Source organism: Nilaparvata lugens, chromosome 13 (genome assembly GCF_014356525.2).
Source record: "Nilaparvata lugens isolate BPH chromosome 13, ASM1435652v1, whole genome shotgun sequence".
NCBI classification, from domain to species: domain Eukaryota; kingdom Metazoa; phylum Arthropoda; class Insecta; order Hemiptera; family Delphacidae; genus Nilaparvata; species Nilaparvata lugens.
In genome coordinates, this window is record NC_052516.1 from 25,434,684 (window position 1) to 25,458,349 (window position 23,666).

A 23,666-nucleotide genomic window follows, 5' to 3' on the forward strand; every position below is an offset into this window, starting at 1 on the left:
AGCGTTCAAGATGTTATGAACTGATGTTACAAGTTTTGATGTGATAAAGAGGTTATGTTGTGTTTTTGTGCATTGGCGCGAATCAGTTGCTGTTTCACTGAATGCCAGTCACTGCGCAGTAATAGTTATCACAGTGACCGGAACTGCTCTAACAAATACGTTACAAGCGCTTGCGCATACTACAGGAACATTCCTACAGCGAGACGCGCGTCGCCTGCCAACAATGCAGTGGAATTAGGTTTTGTCAATAAATTTTCGGAGAAATAAGAATTAGGTTATGTTATTTTATCATCAATCAATGGAATTTAGAATTTTGCTTGAGTACAGAATTTGTAATAGATAAGTAATTGATTTTCTGTTTAGTTTTGTTTATTGATGGTCAGTGAATATCTCATTATTCCATACGTTGTACAATCCGTAAATATCAAAAGTTGGCTGGCTCTGCAGAGTGTAGATTTAATCTCTAGTTATGTTTGGTTATTATAATGTATTTTGATTATTAAGATGCAAAGTGTGATTTAACTTGGGTTTCTGTTGGTGAGTTATTGATTTGTAAAATGTCACTAAGACTAGATTTCGTAGACAAATGGACAGTTGACCAGTATCGTGATGCTTTAGATACTGATGAACAGTGGGATCTGAAGAGGAATTTTATGCTAGCTAATTGTGAATCTTTTCCGGTTGAAAAACTTTTGTATTTTACAGAGATTTTCTTCAATATTACATTTAGAAAGTGCTCCTATCCATTTTCAATAATGACTCAAGTGGAAGAAATGTCAAAAGATGTTTTCACCAGCAAGCATGCTGTACTGCGGAATAGATTTTATAAGACATTAGTTGAAGTATTGAGGTCCAAACCACAGAGTCATATCGAAAGACCAACCAGTTCCAATGAAACTACACAACCAAGTGAAAAGACTCATGATAACTATTCGCCATCCTTTACTAAGAGAAATCAAGATTTCCTTTTTGATCGAGATAACTCCGGGAATATGACTGAAATGAACATTCAAAACAGTGAAACATCTTCTATCAAGAAAGTTGGTGTTCCTCAAAACCCTTCTCCAATTAGGGAGGACCGTGGAGGTAGTATTTTGGATACAGCTTTCCACACCATCTATGGTGATTACGTATTGCATGAAGATGATGGGGAAGGTGTTGATAATTCTTCCATGGCTCCAAATTTGCAGAGCATCTCATCAAAATCACTTTTTTTGCTTCATAATAGTAACAAACGTGAAGATAAAAGTTTAGAATATCATAGTGAAATTTGTAGGGAAGCAATGGTTAAAGATAACAGTTCTTTAGAAAAGAGAGATAGTGATTTGCCTCTAGAGAATCATCGCCAGTTGAAAAATTCACTTGTCACTGATAAGATGGTTGAAAGAATAAGAAGTATTTTAGAGAAACATCGCCAATCAAAGGTTCCACTGACCACTTCGAAAACATCTGTACTCCCAGCTTATGATAACAGGAAATCTACAAGTGTAAACAATACAAATCTTGAGAGCATAAATATTAAGCTGGAGAAAGATAATGGGATAAATCCAGACCAAGCTGATGAACCACTGAAAACAAAACTTATTCCATATTCTGTCTTATCAAAACTAAGATCAGATTTGTTAACCGAAATCAGATCAAAGGAGAGAGATGGAAATTCTCGTTCACGTGAACCTGACCAGAAAGCTGATAAATCCAGAAAAAATAATCAGAAAGACAAAAGATCTGATCGGGCATGCAAGAAAGAAGGTAGGTCTGATTCCAGAGAACTATGCAGATATTCTCCAGAACGTGGACATCATAGTAGAAAAGACAAATCTTCAGAACGTGGACAACATACTAGAAAAGATATATCTCCAGAACATGGACATTATAGTAGAAAAGACAAATCTCCAGAACGTGGACAACATACTAGAAAAGATATATCTCCAGAACATGGACATTATAGTAGAAAAGACAAATCTCCAGAACGTGGACAACATACTAGAAAAGATATATCTCCAGAACATGGACATTATAGTAGAAAAGACAAATCTCCAGAACGTGGACAACATACTAGAAAAAATATATCTCCAGAACATGGACATTATAGTAGAAAAGACAAATCTCCAGAACGTGGACAACATACTAGAAAAGATATATCTCCAGAACATGGACATTATAGTAGAAAAGACAAATCTCCAGAACGTGGACAACATACTAGAAAAGATATATCTCCAGAACATGGACATTATAGTAGAAAAGACAATCTCCAGAACGTGGACAACATACTAGAAAAGATATATCTCCAGAACATGGACATTATAGTAGAAAAGACAAATCTCAGAACGTGGACAACATACTAGAAAAGATATATCTCCAGAACATGGACATTATAGTAGAAAAGACAAATCTCCAGAACGTGGACAACATACTAGAAAAGATATATCTCCAGAACATGGACATTATAGTAGAAAAGACAAATCTTCAGAACACTATTCTGATAGAAACAAATCAAGAAAGCTGGATAATGATGACAGATCTGTGAAAAGAAGGCGTGATGATTCAACTCATTGTAGGTCTCCAGTATCCAGGCATAATAGTAGAAATTCCAGCATGTCCAATGATGATGAATGTTTAAGAAGAAGGAAGGATAGAGATTCTCCAACAAGTGGTGAATATGATGATCAAAGGTATTTGAATGATAGACGTCTAGAACCCAGACCACTTTTTAGGAGGCGCTCAAATTCTGACTCTGACAATGATGGGAAAGACTGCAGGTCGAGGAGAAGATTGGAAAAAGGTTCAGAATTTCACAGGGATAGAGACAGAAGATTGAAGGAAATTACTGATACCGACAGACTTTCCTATGAACAGCGAAGTGGATCATTTGGAGTTGGAGCGTCAATGGATTATCAACCACAAGCAAATTGTAATCAACCTCAACCTGATTATCATCAGCCACAACCAAACAGCCATCAGCCTCCAGTCAACTTGCATCAACCTGAAGCTATGTATCCTCAGCCTCAATCCGTGTATCCTCAATCTCAATCCATGTATCCTCAACCTCAATCTATGTATCCTCAACCTCAACCCATGTATCCTCAACCTCAACCCATGTATCCTCAACCTCAATCTATGTATCCCCAACCTCAACCCATGTATCCTCAACCTCAATCAATGTATCATCAACCTGAAGCGATGCATCACCAATCTCAACCTATGTATCCTCAATCTCAAGTCAATTTCCATCAACTACAATCAAATTTGTACCAGCCTCAACCAAATCTTCAAAACAGCCATCTCAGTGAAGGAATGACAAACTGGGGTCAAACAATGCCATCACAGGCAACATTGATGGGGAAGGGACAGAATAGCAAGCTCCCTCCAGGTAAATCTACAATTACTTCAAGCCATGCCAAGGCTGTTCCTATAAAAGTGCAAAAAGTAGATGGTAGTGAAACTGTAATTAATCCAAGATCGATCACTTCTTTGGACCAACTCAAAGGAATTGGAAATCTCTTAAACAAGACTGCAAGTGACCAAACTGCCTTTGATGGACCGGCAGAGCCCTCAAATGTCAACATATTGAAACAGGTTCCAAGAGCTCAGAACCTAGATTTGAATTTCCATCAACCACAATCGAATTTGTACCAGCCTCAACCAAATCTTCATAACAGCCATCTCAGTGGAGGAATGACAAACTGGGATCAAACAATGCCATCACAGGCTACATTGATGGAGAAGGGACAGAATAGCAAGCTTCCTCCAGGTAAATCTGCAATTACTTCAAGCCATGCCAAGGCTGTTCCTATAAAAGTGCAAAACGCAGATGGAAGTGAAACTGTAATTAATCCAGGTTCAATCATTTCTTTGGACCAACTCAAAGGAATTGAAAATGTCTCAAACAAGACTGCAAGTGGCCAAACTGCTTCTGGTGGACCGACAGGGCCCTCAAATGTAAACATCTTGAAACAGGTTCCAAAAGCTAAGAACCTAGGTATAAATGCAGTGGCAAAACCAAACAAAATGAAGACTAGTGCGGAGACAAAATCAGAGACAATGTGGCGGTATTCCACTGAATTTCTACCTTTCCATGCTTCCTAATGTATCTTTGATTTTGTCATTACAAAATTGAACAAAGATACTCAGTAAACCAGTGTGTTTTAAACACACACCCACAGTGACTCAAACTACTAATTAGAACTAGGTAAAAACTCCCCTGTCTCAAAATCAAAAGACTAGTGAATGTGTATCTTGAAGTGCATTAATGGCTAAACTCACAGTGTCTTCAACTTCTAATAAAAATATAAAAAACCGTCCACATCTCAAAATCAAAGTGAAAACGTTCCTTCAACATCTAAGAGTGTTGAAACAAGTAAAGTGTGAATCCTAATTGTAATCAGATACATCAACACCTCAAAACGAAGAGGCAACCAGCAGTGCGAACGTTCCTTTAAAACATGTGAGAGTTGCATCATGTAAACCCTCTGTGTCTTCAACTCCCGAAATAATCAAAGATGCACCTTCCTCGTCTAAAAGCAAAGAGACAGCTGCAAATGTGAAAGCTCTTTCGAAGACTGTTGATGTTCAAACTAATAAACCCGTGGTGTCTCCAGCATCCAATAGAAACATGAAATACCTTCCCTATCTCAAAATAAAACAGTTTCTCTTAACACGCCTACACTGTCCATATCTTCTAATAAAAGAAAGCTGGCTGATGCATTTGGGGAAAATTCTGACTGGGTGATTACGATGAATGATGATGATATTACAGACAAATGGAAAATTGGACTTGCCAAAGAATCAGTCAAGTTCTATGTTAAAGTGAATATGCGGCCATATCTGAAGAGTGTTCATGAGATAACATTGCAGGACGTTCGGCAGCGTGCAGGACCCCTGGGATCGATTGCCATCATGTGCTTAAAGGACGAGCAAGCCAAGAAGACTTTGCTTAGACTCAACTATCTACTCCAAAACTTGAAACTCAAGGTTAGTAGAACATACTCATTTCAACCTATCATTCTTGAGTTTTTATTTCTGGATAATACTCACATAGATTAATAAATAAATTATCAATTATTTATAAATAAATTATTAATTATTTATAAATAATTATGTATTCATTATGTATAATAATGAATTATAAATAAAGTAATAAATTTTGTTACTGGTGTCTGGGTTAAGCTAGATTCCACTTATCAGTAGTTGAGAAACTGGAATGACAACCCGGGTTTTAAAAAATAATTATTTATTTTAACACATAATTAAAATCATAATTCTCAACATTTAATTGGGATTTTTGTTTAATAAGAATTATTAATTCATTAGCATTTGAATGAATGCAATCTCTCAATAATTTCCATCTGTAGACTGGCTGGCCTGGCTGCTATGGCTTCATATACAATGAGTGCTGCTTTCCAGAGATTGTCAGTTTGGTGTAAGGGTAAGCATTCCTGACTGGCAATTAGGAGGTAGTGGATCGATTCCTGGGCTGGCAAATAATTTTTTTATAGTAGCGCTCATCGAATTTCCATTGTCAATATCTGCAGTAGCAGAAGTCTTTGGGGTGATTTAATTGGGATTTTCATTTAATAATAATTAAATAATTGAAAGGTACAGGCAATGTGCGATCTATAAGCTGTTACAACAAACTGACTTGACAAAGTGATGTAACTAATATGCTTCAATTCTGTTCAGGTAATTAAACATTGTCAATCAATCATTGAAAAATCACACTGTTATAGCTAATAATAACAATACTGTCATATCACATATCCAGTGCTAGTGCTCACCTGGTCACGGGTTCTAATCCCATCGAATAGGCATGGACGTTTGATCATCTCATGAATCACCCTTGCACTTCTCATTACCCACGCACAAGCAAAAATGCTTATGTGGTCATCATCCGCAATTTAAAGAAATAAATTTCAAGACAATTTTAATTGTCTTGAAATGTTGCTACTGGTATCTTTTTTAATCATGGTTTAGAAATAGTACTTTATGTAACAAGTCCGGTAACGATAATTTACCGCATAAGTATGATTGTTTCTGCCAGAAACGTAGTTGAGGGCAGAATTATCATACGAATAAGGTAAATGCGTTACCATACAAGTTATGTACAATATTTTTTGTCATACTTATCTGAGAAAGAATAATATTGCTGAGAAACAGAAACCATTACCTGCTGCTGCTCGAGCTACTGCATTCTATAAACATGGCCTAGCCCGTAGCGCCTAGTTCATAAAAGACAGACCCTTTGAGCTCAAATAAAATAATACAGGCCTAAATTATAAGATGTCAGATGAGTTCTTATAACTTGAAACTCCTTAAATGAGTTCTCTAATTATTTGAGTTAGTATATTAATTACTCAGATGATATTAGGACTCAGTAGAGTCCTAACATACTCGACTGTAAAGAGAACATTATGATCTCTTTACAGTATAGTATGCTGTAATGAAAATCACATGTTTTCTTTTTCTGAAAACAGCTGTTTACCGGCTTGATTTGATGTATGGAAAACAGCTGCAATTAAGTATGACAAATAGTTAATTGTATGTCTACAGTGAAAAGTACAACTTTTTCTCCCTGTGGGAAAAAGTTTGAAGCCCGAGGCGAAGCCGAGGGCAGCAATTTTCCTGAGGGAGAAAAAGTATTTTTCGCTCGTGATGTACAGTGTACACAACATTTTTCCTCCATGTACATTTTTTTATAGAAACTGCAAATAAAATCATTCTAATAACTTATGTATTGGTGACAATGATTCCTAACAACATAACCTAAATCTAAAACCTAAAAACCGGTTGTCTGATTGGCACTGCCAATTGCACTATCTATAGGCAAAAGTTGTAACAATTATATCAGCTGAGCAGCTACCAAAAATGGCTGACTCCAGATCACGCGGTTCAGATTTGAATTGCAGATCAAAAATATTTGTTGGCTGGTATTTTGAACAGAATAAAATATTTTTAAAATTGTATAAATTTTTATCATCTACTAATATTAAGAATATAATAATTATCATACAAACATATATTTCATGAGTTGATCAAATTTCTGGTTGTGGTATTGAATTCAGTTGAATCAATGACAGACACCTCTATCATGCTTTCTCATCTGAGCTTAGACCTTCTAACATATTACAATGTAAGTTTCAAAATAGAGATGCTCCCCATGTTATTTAAATGGAGTCACTTTTACTCCCTAGGGAGTTTTTCTGTTTTTTACTACCGAGAGCGAAAAAGTGACATTTTAGTATTAGGTTTCAGGGAGTAAAGTAAGTACTTTAGACAGTAGGTGGAGGAAAAAGGTTTTTATGTCACCAAAACACTTATAAAATACAATATGTACCCTTGTAATAAAAAATAAGATAAATTTCCATAACAATAGAATATCAATTTTAAGTTTTTTTTTTTTTTGGGGCACTTCTTATTAAATCTGATGGTTTATCAAATTTAAGATAAATTAATTATCAAATCTTAGGCTTTAGGCTGTTTGGTACACATTTTTATTCAAATTGGATATTTCTTTCAATATAATTGTTAAAATCATTAGAAGAGTGAGAAAAAGTGGCAACTGAAATATTTAAGTGGTCAAATAAGCGAGTTATGTGTTGTTGAAGTGCTAAATTCCGTTTTCTTTCCAGATTATAAACGGTTTCTAATTTTCCATTGGAGTTTTTTCTAATACATTCAGTATATCATTGGCTTTGCTCTAATATTTGTTTTTTCGCAATTAATGCCAAAATAAACAAGTTATCGAATTTACATAAAATGTTACTTTTCTTATTTATGAACGATATGGGGAATAAAATGTTTTAGTTTGGAAAGATACATTCTTTGAATCTTTAAGAGAAGTTCTAATAATATAGTCGAAACCGTTTGAACAACACGGGGTAACTTAGAGGGGTTTACAAAATAAGGAGGACCGAGGAAAATACATAAAATGCGGATTGACTTATTTTATGCGGTTGTAACGTTGCGGTTTTAACGATGACTGGGGGTCTCAGCCAGCTCTGCCGGGAGATAGCACTCTTCTCCTCCTCCTCGGGGAGATAGATAGAGTTAGGTAGAGAGAGAGAGGGGGGAACTAAAGTGATAAGATGCACCATACTGATTGCGTTCTAACCAGTAACCACCGTTTATGATCTGAAAAGGAAACGGAATCTGGAAATTCAGCACTTCAACAACCCATAACTCACTTATTAGACCACTTGAAAATTTCAGTTGCCACTTTTTCTCACTCATAACTATAATGATCTATGAAAATTAAATATAATTCTATAAATTATATTGAAAAATATTATACAATTTACTAAATAATAGAAAAAAGTATATCGAACAGCCTTAATAGTCCATTAAATTTAATAAGTGTCTCATTGAGATCCACGTTATGATGGCTGTGGAGAAATATAGAAGAGCAGCTTTGCCGATTCTCTGCCTTGCCACTGCCTTCTGTAGAGGATAGCTGATATAGGTATATCTTAATGTAATATTAACTGTTAATTCTTGTTTATAACAATAAATTATATTTGTCAAGAGAATATGTTTCAATGATCCAATGATAAATTTTCATGATTTGAAATGAAATATTTTGTCAATTATATTTCTACATTGTTGGCAAACGATCTGGCAATGTTGCAGAGCCAGAAAAGGATATTGCTGCTTGCTTTGTCGAATGATAGACAAGGATAGCAACACCAATGTTAATCAAATACTGTCATTGTAAAGGTGCGTTTTGTTTGTGCGTAAATGCTGTTGTCGACCAAGACATGGTGAGGATCTCAGATTGAGTAGATTTCAATTTGTCTAGATAACCTAAAAGTCTATGTTCGATCATATTTTAATATGGGAGGTTAAGTTTATACTTCTAAATGGCAATATTTTATGTTCAATCATATTTTAATGGGAGAGGCCAAGTTTCTAAATGGCAATATTTTGCTATTATTTGAAATATTTTTATTCTTAGATAATTGAAACAAATAACGAAAAGTTATTGGATCAGCTATTTTAGCACACTTGAAATTCGGACAATATGAATGAATTCAGACTACAATGCCTGTCGTCGTCAATTGCAGAAGTTTATGCACAAACGAAAACCCACCTTTACGTGGATCTCACTACATGAAGATGATAGACAAGGATAGCAACACTAATGTTTACCAAAAACTGCCATTATAACATGGACCTCACTATAGAAACAGGGTTTAAGATTAATGTCGAATTTAATGATTTGTTTGTGTTGACAGATAGTGCACAAGCCTGACGCGTTCGGGGCGAACACCCAATGGACCTGCCGCATTGATGCTTTCTGCACGAAGTCCAATAAAGTGTCTCAGATCTGTGTGGCCGAGGCATCTCACAAACACGAGGCAGAGACAGCTGTGTGCACTCGCGTGCTTTGGTATCTGGAAAGGTGACGAGGACAGTGGACTTGTTGTGTTTAGTTTGACCAGGAAAATGTACTGAGACTTTGTGAAAGTGATTTTTGATAGGCTTCCTGCTTATCATAAAATACACGACAATTTTGTATTCAATTTTTCCGTTATGAGACCTCATCAGACCATTGCTAAGTATCGTCCAATCAATCTTATAACACAGAAAACTAATGATGAAACTAAGAAAAATTATAAAGAAACCAAGAAAACTATTGAAGAAACTAAGAAAACAAATGAAGAAACTAATACTAACAATTGAAAACTAAATTCCTGTCAAATAATTCATCCATCAATTAGTCAGCAATCACAAGGATGGGCTGTTTTTAAGTCATGTTTTCTCTGCTTTGAATTTTTTTGAAATTTCGTTGATCAGTCCACACTTTGAGACAATAACATTTATGCAATTATGTCAATTCTAGACTGTAAGTACCATAGTTAATATAAAACCTAGTTGAAATCCAAGAAACAATTTCATTTTTCTTATTTATAACTTTCATGAAGTTAGTTTAAACACAATCTTCTTGTTATATTTTCAAGATGTAAATCTAGTCACACGGGTGACTGGAATTGGAAACTCTAATGTAAAACACTTCAATAATTAAAGCTTTATTTATTTTGGAAAATTATCAGATTTTAATTTTTGTACACTGACAGCATTATGCCATAGAATAAAAACTTTATTTTTCGAATTGATTACACCAACTCAGACAGAATTAATTACTTTTCAACTCTTCAGTTTGTTGTTTTGCCTAATAATTATTTTCTTTCATTTTGCCGCCATTTATATAAGCTTTATTCTTCTTAATCAATATTTTTGAAACAATTTCAAAGATTTAAACTGATTTAATATAGAAAAACAAACTATACAACACAGTTCAGAGAATTTAAGATAGTAGATTTTTATTCTTTGTACAAAAAAAACCTACGATATAAACAGGAACAAAGAATACAAAAATTAAAATTTGGTTGTTGAAAATTGGAGGGTCATAAAAAATAAAATGTCAGAGAGAATAAGAAGACATTGAAGAATATACAAATCTCACTTGACAAAAATTACTCAGGTATAACTTAAGATAGAAATTTTATAAGAAACTCATAAAAAACAGTTGGTTGAACAGTTCAAAAATAGCTCTTGATATTATTATGAATAATAATTTCAAATTAGGAATAGCAGGCCAATTATCACAGCAGGATACAGCATTTTCCGCATGACTGTCTTTCACTTCATATATTTCATGCTACCATCAAATGATTAGTATATATATATTGTGATAATACATAATAACACAGTAGGCCTATTATGAATACAGTCATAATCTGTCAATTTCGCATTGTATTGTAAGGCAGTATTTATCTGGTTATATGTAATTTGGGAAAAAATTTCAAAATAAAAATCCATAATTTTTGTATTGGCGTGCTCTTGGGATGTGATTGTCTTGCTATTCAAATAAATTCCATTGTATTCAGTGAATAATCATTTATTATGAAGGAATTTTTGTAAATCAGAGATATCACCCTCACTTGTTCTATGTACAGTGAATATGAATAAATAATGTATGTATAATATTAAAATTGTCAATATGATGTTTATTTTGTTGACCAACCTCAAATATATCACTGTTAGCTTTAATCTCTGAACATTTTTGTTAAAAATAGTGTGAAAATTAGATACTTCTCTATTATAATATAGTATTGAAGGTGAAAATGCTTTGATTGAATGAATTCAGCAAAACTTAATACAGCACCTGTGATCCTTATACCATGGAGAAGAGATAACATAAGAATTATCCCATGGTTTGTAAAATTCATTCAAAGTTTGGTATCAAATTAATAAAAACAATATAAAAACTTGTAGTAGGCTACCCTTTATTTTAAAGCTAGTACCCTTTATTTTAAAGATTTTGCCCTCTATTTTTAAGTTAGTACCCTTTATTTTAAATTGAAAAGTTTTTAATAATAAATGGTACTACATGTTTTATATTATTTCCATTAATGTGTGATACTATATCATTCTGTGGTGATACTATATCATTTATGGTGATAGAGAAAGGATAGCATAAGAAGATCACATGGTATAGGTCGTTCATATTCCAAATTTCAAGCCGATTACTGTCGACTACTGTATTATTATTACTGTTTTGCTGGGATGAGAGTGTAAGAAGGGAGTGCACAGTATGAGAGACTACCAGCGTCACATAGCTTCACCAAAAACAAAAGTAACTACTAGGACTATCAGCTTCGGTTGGCAGTGAAATTTGCCAAATAAACGCCCTATACCATGGGATATCTTCTTATGCTATATTTATACTCTATTGATTGATTCATAGAATTAGTGCATCATCAACATGTAAAGTAGTGTAAATGGATGGTTCATCGCCATCAAATGAGTTGATAGTACTCCCGAGTTGATCCATCAAATGAATTGATGTCCTAGAACCTACCAGGATGGTTCATCGCCATCAAATGAGATGATAGTACTCTTGAGTTGTTGGCGATGAACCATCCATTTACACTACTATGTAACTTAGCCAAGTTACGCATGTGGTTTGCGCCAAAATCAAGTCAAGATCCTATAATATGTTTTGGATTGGTTTAATTGTATGTTGAATGAATGTGATGAGTCGGATTAAGTTAAGTAAACTTAATTTAATTGGTGAGCCTACTATTCAATTAGAAGACTTCACATTGTCTCAATCACATTAGTTATTTAACCTTCCGGCAATCGCGCTGTTGTAAAAAGTACAACAGTGTCAGTTTTTTGCTGCACAAAACTATTGAATGGGGTGGTGTCAGTGAATGATCTACCTATGCATTCCAAAACTATCCCCCATCACTCCACTGAGTTGCGGTATCAACCGAGCAATGGTTCAGTCTTTAGGTGCCATTTAGTCGCGACTGGGCATAAGATAGGGAAAAACTGTATACGGGGACTGTGAACGAACCAATAATACAGAATTGATGGCTTTGCTTGATGTACCATATTGGGCTATGAAATGGTACGGTAATCATCCAAATGTTCATAAATAAATAATAAATAAATAAATAAATAGATTTTATTGTCGTAGACCAATATAGGTAATTGACAAAGTCATGGTAATACAATTACGAAATAATAAAGTCAAAACAATAGTTTAAAGTCACAAAGTAGAATTACATCAAGTAGAATCGAAAAACTCTGTCAAACAATAGAAAGGTCTCAAAACCAGCCACTCAAAAAGTAATTTTTTAAAAATAACAATATTTTCACAACATTTGATATCCAATGGCAACTTATTGTACATTCTCAAGCCTATGCTGTCATAGTGTTTCATGCTTATGACAAGACGTTGATATGGAATATCAATGTGGTCTTTTTTCCTGGTGTCATAAGCATGAATATTGGATCTTTTATTCAAGCTATGGAGATTCTTTCTAGTGTGCATGATTACTTGAAATATATAGAGATTTATGACAGTCAATATTTTTGTTTTTTTGAAAAGAGGTCGACAGTGATCTAGATACCCTGCACCTGTCAATATTCTGATAGCCTTTTTCTGCAAAAGCAAGACCTTATTGATGTGGCAGCTGTTTCCATATACTAAAATTCCGTATGCAATTATGCTTTGAAAAAAAGCAAAATATGAGCTTCTGAGGTATTTTTCCGGTACAAGATTCTTCAACTGCCTTAACAAAAAGATAACCCTAGATAACCTAGCAGAAACGAAATTTATGTGGGGTTCCCAGGTCAACCTGTGATCAAACATTAAGCCTAAAAACTTTAAACTATTGTTATTGTTGTGTGTGTAATCCCTGAGACCAAATGTCATAAGCTGAGTTTTATCCTCGTTCAATTTAAAGCCATTAGCTCTGAACCACTTGGAAGCTTCCGCCAAGGTATCAGCTGTCATATTATGTAAAGTGTGTGCATCTGAATGAGAATTAAGAAAAGTAGTGTCATCAGCATACAACACAGTCTTGCTGTTGATTGTGAGAGGAAGATCGTTTATCATCAATACAAAGAGGAGTGGTCCCAATATTGATCCTTGGGGGACGCCGTACTTTACTTTAGCAAGGTCGGATCTCTTATTTCCTACACAAACAACTTGCTGGCGATCGCCAAGGTACGATCTAAAAAGACTAAGGCTCCTTCCACTGACTCCATAATAAGCTAATTTTTCAAGCAAAATATCATGATTCACGCAGTCAAATGCCTTGCTCAGGTCACAGAAGGCAGCCTGAGCAAAGCACCTGTTTTCAAAAGACTCAATTACAAATTTTATAAGTGCATCAAAGGCGTCATTAGTGGATCTTCCCTTCACAAAACCAAATTGATGCTCCGATAGTACCCCAAGATTTACCAAGTATTCATACACCTGTATATACATGACAATTTCTAGAACCTTGGAGAAGACAGGCACTATTTGGATGGGTCTATAACTGGAAGGTTCCTCTTTTGAGCCTTTCTTATGAACGGGAACAACTTTGGAGACTTTTAATACATCGGGGAAAACACCCTGTGTAATACACCTGTTAATACAAATGGTCAGTAATGGCACTACAGAATGAGCAATATTTTTGAGAAGACAGCTTGATAAACCATAGAAATCTTCACTCTTCGAAACTTTAAGATTATGAACCACTTTAAAAATCATCTCTTGACTCACCTCATGAAAAAAGAATAAGCTATTTTGCACTTTATTGACATTATCATTGAGCAATGCACTGGCTGTAATTGATGGCTTGTCTATCTTCTCGTGCACATCATCTACTGATCGAATGAAATAATTATTAAGTTTGTTTGGTTCAGGAGTAGATAAGTTTACAACATTCTTGTTGGAGGATAAAGTTTTGATAATTTGCCATGCTTTCTTACATTTGTTATTAGAAGATTCAATGATTGATGCGACAGAATCCCTCTTGGCTTCATCCAATGAATTTCTGTACAGTGCTCTGCATCTAAGATAAAGTGTTTTCGAATGTTCGGTTTTTTGTTTTTTGAAGTTTTCATGTAAGAGAGTGAGTAGAATCTTAATCTTACCAAGTTCAGGTGTGTACCAGTCAGCCTTACATTTGAAATTCTTTCTATTATTAACTTGGGAAACTTTTTTTCTACAGGTCTTTCTAGGGATAGTTAGATTGAAATAATATAAAACTGTATTGAGGAAGGATTCGAATATATCACTTGCATCTGACTTTTCCATGACAGCACACCAATTCACTAAATTTAGAGACCGATTAAATTGTAGTAATTTATCTTTAGTAACAGGTCTTGAAGTAATAGTGACAAAATCGTTAGAACTAGACTCAACAGAACTACAGGGCACACATATCGTGACACAATCATGATCAGAGTAAGAAAATCCTATGACACTTGAATTTATCATATCAGGTTGAACGTTTGAAAAAATATTATCGAGACATGCTTGGTCTCTAGTGGGCAGAGTATTGAAAATACGATGATTAAATTGTCTCAATAGATTTTTCAAATTATTGGAATGACAAGTTTCATGATTGACATCAAAAGCAGAATTAAGATCTCCACCAAGAACAATAGTATGGTCATTATAGCATTGTCTAGACAAAAATAGAAGCAATTCCTCCAATTTGGCTAAAAATACTTTGGGATCTCCACAAGGAGATCTGTACAATGATACGATAATGAGTTTCCTGGCTCTAATAATAGTACAGGTGGCCTCAAACTCACGTTCAATACATAGAAAATTCAGACTCAATTCTTGACTTTGAGAGTAAAGATTCTTTCTGACAAATATTGCAACTCCGCCATTTTTGTGTAATAATCTACAGTAACTACTTGTTGCAATACAAACATCCATTTTACTATATCCGATTTCATCAGTGAGCAACCAATGTTCACTTATACCTAAAATATCAATATCTTCATTAATTACAAAGTCATTGAGAACATTCAATTTACCTCTCAATCCTTGAACATTTAGATAAGCGATTCTTGTGCAAGGTATTGTATGTTTTAATGAGTCTAATCTATACCTATTTGAACTTGGATTGTTGAGTTTAAACAACTTTGCACAATGTTAGTATCTACCACAGAGTCTGTTATTAATGAGGGACTGCAGGGAATGTTACAAAGTTCTGCATCGTCATTCAGTACTTGATCACGAGCAGATGAACAACTTGAATCGAATCCTGATTGGTTTATAGAGTTTTTGAGTGAGTCATGGAAGGACACAGTAGCACTGGATTCCGGAACATCTGGGATATGAGCTGCAATGACGTCTCTATGATGGCGAACGTCTGGAGTAGATCCTCCGTGCAGAATCGTCCGAGGCTGACCAATCAATGGCGTTGATGTTGACGTCAATGAGTCATCAATGCTGATTATTGCATTGACATCGACGTTGGTTTTCATCGGAATGGAAAGAACTGGTTTTCTGGCAGTTTGCTTCTTTTGTGAGTCGTAGCGCGTTGATTTGACTTTCTTAGAGACAATGCCGCTATCAATTGTCACAAAATCGCACAAAGACCTTCCTACAAAACGTTTTCCACCCTTTGAGTAATGCAGGCCATGCCTTGTGAAATGGTGTCTTTGCAGGTTATTATTGACTTCTCCATATATCACTCTTGATACTCCACAATAAGACCGTATTCTTGCGAAGATTGATTCGTTAGCAAAATGTATATTGTCATTGTGGTGAGGCATATCATACCTAAAAGGTATTGCACAAACAATGAAGTTGGTATTTATTCCCGATGTCAATAGCTTATCCATTCCTTGTTGGATATTGAGATCACATGGCTCATGATTGCCAAAGTCATTGGACCCCGCCATTACAATCACGTAATCGAATTTTGTCAAATCCTTTATAAATTGTATCCCATTTGCAATAACCTGTTTAAATTTAGCTCCCGGCAAAGTATACACAAAAATATCGTAGTAGTCGGACAAGTGACCTAGGTAATTGTGCATATCTCTACCTTGACTTGCAGCCAGTATCACAATACGCCTCTTCACTGAATTTGAAGATGATAATGATGATGATTCTTTGATAGGCCTCCTTGGTTTCTTCCTGACTGCAGATGCATCGGTTTCACCTACATGCACCTGGGCTCTTACATCAAATGTTGCCGTTTGTCCTCTAGTCAATTGTGTTATGGGTGACCCGATCTCCTCCGCATCCAAGACTGAGAAACGATTTGAAGTCACTATTGAGCTGTCATTGGAAAATCGTTGAAATCGACAGGCTGATTTAGGAGTAGTGAAATTCATTGGAAGTGCTCTGCTATTTTTCAATAAAGTTAATTCTGTTTCCAAATTAGAAATTTTATCTGCAGTATGCTGCGCATCACTCTGTAAAAGATTGATAATTTCATCTCTTGAACTGAGCTCAACCTTCAATTCGTCCGCAGTAGTCTTCAAGGCTTTCAGTTTCATTTTCAACTGATCTATCTCAACATCAGCTCGCTCTTCGTTGCACAAAGAATCGTTTAAAACATTAGCTCTGATTTTCTTTTCTTGTGCAAGTGAATTTCTCAGAGAATTATTTTCGGCTGCAGCGTTCGTCAAATGAATCTTTAAATCCTCATTCACTTTGATTGCAGCATCGTATTTATTCAACAGTGAAATAACTTGTGGGATTATATCTATCACAACCTCTTTCGAAAATTTGTTGGAAATGGAGTCCAACACAGTATGCATATTAAGCGCAATCTCTATTACACCACTGTTAATCAAGCCCTCCTTAAGGTCTACCAAATTGCGCTCCATCTGTGACCTCACGGAGTTGCGTCCAGCTCGTGTCAACATCTCATCGAATATGTCAAATGGGTTTGGAAGAGAAGGAAATTGAAAGCTTAGAGAGCCACCAAAGCAGGATAAAACGGGAAGCTCCTGAAAGGATTTGAGAGGATTAAGGAAAATGGAAGAAGCAGAAACCAGGTTTAAGACGATGCAGTGTTAAATCATAGACCGAACTCACAACATGCGGGTGTAATACAAAAGCAATCAGTGAATCATCACTATCAGAACAGAAGAAGAGAATCAACAGGTGCAAAAAAGCCGGCTGGTTGTAAACAGGGAGATCACTACGTGAGATAGAAATTCAATGACTGGTATTCCTTATCGTATTCTTCGGTGGGTCAGTCGATGAAAGTGAAAACAGCCTATGTCAAGTTGAAAAGATAAGATATTGCATTGTAGATTGATTGTTGAATATAACTCCTAGATATAAACAGAGTAGGAAGTATCACGCTCAGTTATGATAGGTATAGCAGCTGATAAGGCAAATCTACTTCAACTGTTGAGTAAGAAGACACGAGGGATGAAACAATCCGTCAAGTTGCAGACTATGAGGTCAAAGTTCATTCAAAGCAATTTATCACACGAAATTCTTTTCAGTAGTCACTTTTGTAGGTTAGAAATGTTTCTATTCGTATTAAAATAATATAATTAAACTTCACAAGGAAACTCAGTACTCACTAGACTATATACCTCTTGTATTTCTCATGGAACTGGCACAATGGGCAGAAACTCTCGAAAAAACATATTTAAACTAATGATGAGTGAGACCTCTTTTCAAGAATACATACAGTAGCCTTCAGTGCTACCAACTGGCGTAAAATAATCCAATAAGATGGAAAAATTAATTATACAGTTAACTAATATGTTTTGACAGTAAACAGAGAGTACATAACACTTGGAAAATTGGATGTTGTACAAAATACAACACGCGACTGCTCGTGTGATTGAGGAGAGCGCGACTACCGGAAGGTTAAATAATGAACAACTAGTTTATGATGTTACTCCTATCAACCTCTATAATGATATTCACTTTAAAACTGCAATAATTATTCCTTGTAGATAACATTAATGCATCTCATTCAACTAATGCTGATTGAAGATTTTAAAGTAAACCTCACACTATATTAAAACTGGAAACTAAAGTGCGAGATAAATTTCTTTTAACACGGCTCTTTCTCAAAGACGGAAAGGTCCGATGCTCTATCCTCCACTAATCTCTCCCACTACCTAGCAGCATTCTCCTTCTTTTGTGTCTGTGTGAGAGAGCATTGTAACGCTTCGCTCCCCTCCACTGGCAATGTTCCAAAGTGATATGTTTGTGTATGTTACGGAGATGTGTTCATCACAAGAACCTGAAGCGAAATGACACGGCGCATCCAATTGTGCGCAGGATGTCCGTCTGTGACTATGCTACAAACTGTGGAGGGAGAATTGGGTTTCTCCTCTTCATGTTAAAAGTAATTTATCTCGCACATTAGTTTGTTGATTATCCAATATATTTAATAAATTTATGGTTGTAACATTTTATTCAAGTATTTTTCAATATCTTCAAAAAGTCTTCAAAAATCGGCTAGAGACTATCATTCTATGAAGAGTTCATTATGAAGAAAACATATTCTTTAAGATTATAAAACATACAATGCAACTTTTTTCGAATCATCCTCAGTAAAAAAGTTAGGGTATCTATAATTTATAATGCGAAACTTCCGACTGATTTGAGAAGTATTGATGAGCACGGTATTATTTAGATGTATAATATCTCACGGTATTTCTTCTATAATACCGTGTTGATGAGGAAGAACAATTTAAAACAGAACTATGTATTCATTTCTGAATAAGAAGGCTTTCTATGATGTTGACGAATTCTTGTTGGAGTGAGAAAAATTACTATTACAACTTTGCAAATTTCATAAATAATTGTTAAAAAATGTTTTTAGAGTTTTATTTCATGACTGATATTTTCTGTTATTTATCTGTGACGTTTTTCAACTGTATTAGGCCTACATTTGTTTTGCTATACTTTTGTTGAAAATATTATTATTATTATTATTATTATTAATAAAGGAAAAAATCGTCTTATACACGTACGAGATAGGCAATTTACAAATGACGCATCATCACTTCTCGACAACTAGGTAGGCTACTCAACTGATTAACTTGACGTGTTGCATATTAATAGATTCTTAATTTACCAAAGGATGGTTGTAGACCTATTTTGAATTCTTCAAGATTCCAGTAGGTCAAGTTTTCAATTAGTCCCTTGCGGAGCACGGGTTACCTGCTAGTTCGGTAATAACATGTAGGTAGGCCTACATAAAGTGTAGTGAACAATTCAAATTTGATGAAAATGATAACTGAAAATTGAACAATATATTTTGAGGATTGGATTTTATTGCACCTACCGTACATTTTTTGGCGTTGTCTCATTGGATTCTGACAAGAAAATATTACTTGACAAATTAAAAAATTATTGTTGCTTGAAACTAAAACATAGTATTATTAAAAAAAAAGTTCATGATTAATAGGAGCAGTTTCAATTATTCCCTCAAGTTCAGTATAAAAGTAGGTATCGTACAAATAAAATTCCTTTGAATGCCTACAATAATTTGCTTTGTGTAGGCTTACCGTACCGTATTGTCTTTTTTATTAAATAATTGAATAAAGGACATTTATTATTATGGAAATTCTTGTTGCAAAACGCAGCACCCATAACAAAGCTCTGTTTGTTATTTGTGTCAGGTCTTATATAGAAACTTCTTTTTATGTTGAAAATGAATAAACGACGCTATCAAGCTTAGGCCTACTATACTCACCGCCATTCTTATCATGGTTGGCCAAGATAGAATTTATATTCCACTTCTTTATAGTCCAACTTTATTCATTCATTGTTATCTTTACGCACCCTGGATTGCGTGTGCTAGGAGACGGTAGTCACGCACTCTCTAGCATCACGCACAAATACAGGAAGTTTCTACACGTGCATCTGAGAAAGCCCTAGAGAAGTCTCTAATCCAGTTCTATGCAAGGGATTAAGCCAGGATAAAGCTCAGAGCAGTGTTGAAGCCTTTATAGTTGAAATGGACTGTGAAATCGTATTACTATTAGGCCTATTTATTTTATAATATTGTAGGGGAAAATTATATTAATCTTAGTGTATAGCAAGGGATTAAGCATTAAACCAGGATAGAATTTTGAGTAGTAGTGTGGAGATTTCATAGTGGATATGGACAGTGAAATCATATTATCATTTATTCAATAATATTGTAGGGAAATATTGTTTTAATCTTAGTGTACAGCAAGGGATTAAGCATTCCAAGAATAAAATTCAGAGTAGCAGTGTGGAAGTTTCATATTAGATGTGGACTGTGAAATCTTATTACTATAGGCCTACCTATTCATTTCATAATATTTTAGGGGTATTACATCAATCTTACTGTAAAGCAAGGGAATTTTAGCATTAAACCAGAATAAAATTTTGAGTACGGTAGCCTAGTAGTGTGGAGATTTCTTAATGGATATGGACTGTGAAATCGTATTGCTATATTTATTTAATAATATTGTAGGGAAACATTACATCAATCTTTGTGTACAGCAAGGGATTAAGCATTGAGCCAGTATAAAATCTGGACTAGAGTTGTTGAGATTTCATAGTGGATATGGTCTGTGGAATCGTATTACTATTTTTTATTTAATAATATTGTGAGGACGAAAGATCACGTCAATATTACTGTGTAAAGCAAGGTATTTAACATCAAACAAGAATAAAATTTGGAGTAGCAGTGTGAGATTTTATAGTGGATATGGTCAGTGAAAACATATTGGATGAAAAAGACTAAGGAACTGTCAAAAACCACAGATTTATTGATACTTAGAAAGACCGGTTTCGGTTATTACACTATTGTCAATCTCTGATAAACTAAAACTAAATACAAGAGCAGCAGAATTTCTGCTGAATATCAGAGATTGACAATGGTGTAATAACCGAAACCGGTCTTTCTAAGTACCAATAATCTGTGGTTTTTGACAATTTCTTAGTCTTTTTTATTCAATATGAATATAATTACCACAATATCTACTTCTTAACTACACAAAAAGTCAGTGAAAACATATTACTGAATGTATTTAATAATATTTTAATTTTCAAGTTACATTTAATCAGCACGGTAGTGTCACTGTATAAATATAATGTTCAAAAACTGAAGTATAATAATAATAATAATAATAATAATTTCTCTGGATGTTGGACGACACATCCAGAGGAGTTTATTCATAAATTCATACATTACATATATTTTTTTTTTCATATATTTCCAATAATATAACAATATTCAGTGTTTACAAAAATGATACCTCACTATATAATATATGTGTCGAGGTTATCATCAAATTAATACTAATTTATGCTACAACAGATAATACAAAAATTCCAAAAATCTAAAACTATATCTATTACCCTAAGCATCACCTAGTACAAAGATACTAAACCGAGGTACTATTTTCTACATATAAATTACCTTATTTAAAAAGAATACTGCTTAAATCTAAATCCTACTTACTATTAGTTCCTCACTACTTTGTATCCCAATACTGAATAACCAATGTCTAATTTTTCTTTTGAACCTATTGAAATTTTCCTCTCCTTTGATTTCTAATGGTATTCTATTAGATATTGTAGGCCCTAAATATCCTAGTGATCTTTGCCCAAACGCTGTATTCATTCTTGGTACTTCTTGATTGTAACGTTCTCTTATTCTAGTATTATGGCTATGATTTATGATATGGTTCCTATTTTGATGTTTTTTCATATACCCTAATAACAACAATATATACAATTGCCTAACGCTGAGTACTCTATTTTCTATAAATAATTCTACAGTTGAAAACTGGATTTCCCTGTTTCCCATTATTTTCAAAATGCGTTTTTGAGTTTTAAATAATGGATCTATAAAACTGAAGTTAGCTGCACCCCAAACTAACAGACCGTACCTTAAAAGAGATTCAACTAATGTTAAGTATACAGTTTTTAACATTTCTTTGTCTATGATACGCCTTAATTGATAGAATTTGTATATAAGCTTCCTTATTTTGGCAGTTGTATATGTTATGTGTTTGTTCCATTTCAATGAATCATCTACTATTATTCCTAAATACTTTATATTGTCAGAGCGTTCTATTAGTGGGCAATTACAATTATTGTTACAATTTCTATCACAATTATGGAGCTTCATTGTTGTCATGTGTGGTTTTGTGCTATTTGTTAAAGAAAAAGCTAAAAATTTTGTTTTTTCTGAATTCAATGACAATAAGTTATTTCTTAACCAACTAGTGATTTTTGTGAGTTCTATCTCTGCTGTTTGGAACACTTCTTCCCAGTTTTTTCCTTGAAAAAGGAGTGCTGTATCGTCAGCAAAGGCTATAACTCTACCTTGAATTTGAATGGAGCACAACTCATTTGCAAAGATCGAATACAAAATTGGTCCTAAAACTGTTCCTTGAGGTATTCCAAACTTCATGGAACCCTCTGCACTCATATGGTTCTCAACCTTTGTTTTTTGCTGTCGATTGCTGAGGTAGGATCTGAACCATTCAAGTGGCACTCCTCTTATACCTATTGCCTCAAGCTTTTTTATTAATAAGTCATGGGAAACAGAGTCGAAGGCCTTTGCTAAATCTAAAAATACTGCTAGACATTTATTCTTTTCCTCTAAATTGCTAGTTACAAATTTTGATAATTCTAGTACAGCTAATTCTGTACTTATACCTTTGCGGAAGCCAAATTGGTTAGGAGAAAGAATATTATTAATTTCTAAAAAGCTTATTAATCTTGATTTAACTAGTTTTTCTAAAATTTTTGATACATTGCTAATCAGTGAAATAGGTCTATAATTACTAATAATTAGTTTATCGCCTGCTTTATGTATAGGTCTGACACAGATTTGCTTCATTGCTCTTGGAAAAGTACCATATAACAAGCTCAGATTAAAAATATGAGTTAAAGGCTTAGAAATTAAATCTTTTATTCCTTTCAAGGTCCTGTTATCTAATCCATCTAGGCCTGGTGCACTATTGATGTGTAAAGAATCAATTGTGTTTATTATTTCCTTTTCATCTATGGGGAAAAGAAACATATTACTCTGTACATGCAATTCTGGTACATTATCTGCTATAATTTCGTTAATATTTTTATTCAGACTCTCAGATATTTTGTTAGCCATACTCTCTCCAATATTAACAAAGAAATTATTTACATGACTCAATAGTTCTCTAGGATTATCTTTCAGTGTGACTATGTCACCATTAATTTTCAAAGCATTCAGTTGTATATCCTTTTTCTGATCTGAATCTGTAGCATCCTTGATTATTTTCCATGTCTTCCTTACATCATTGTTTGCTTCATTTAGTTGCATCTTGAAATAATTTTCTTTTGTAGTTTGGATGAGTGACGTCAGTGTATTTCTGTATCTTCGGTAGTAGTTAGCGAGTTCTCCGTTCTC

The 23,666-nt window shown here is 34.3% G+C and overlaps 1 protein-coding gene across 1 annotated transcript; it reads left to right on the forward strand.

The window, feature by feature from the left end:
* The first annotated feature begins 237 nt into the window (after positions 1–237).
* Positions 238–4,642, forward strand: LOC111055077. The gene is made up of 2 exons (XM_039440120.1): positions 238–1,836; positions 1,909–4,642. Exons 1-2 carry the CDS (start codon positions 558–560, stop codon positions 2,343–2,345), a joined length of 1,716 nt encoding a protein of 571 aa, XP_039296054.1. The 5' UTR covers positions 238–557; the 3' UTR covers positions 2,346–4,642.
* The last annotated feature ends 19,024 nt before the right edge of the window (positions 4,643–23,666 follow it).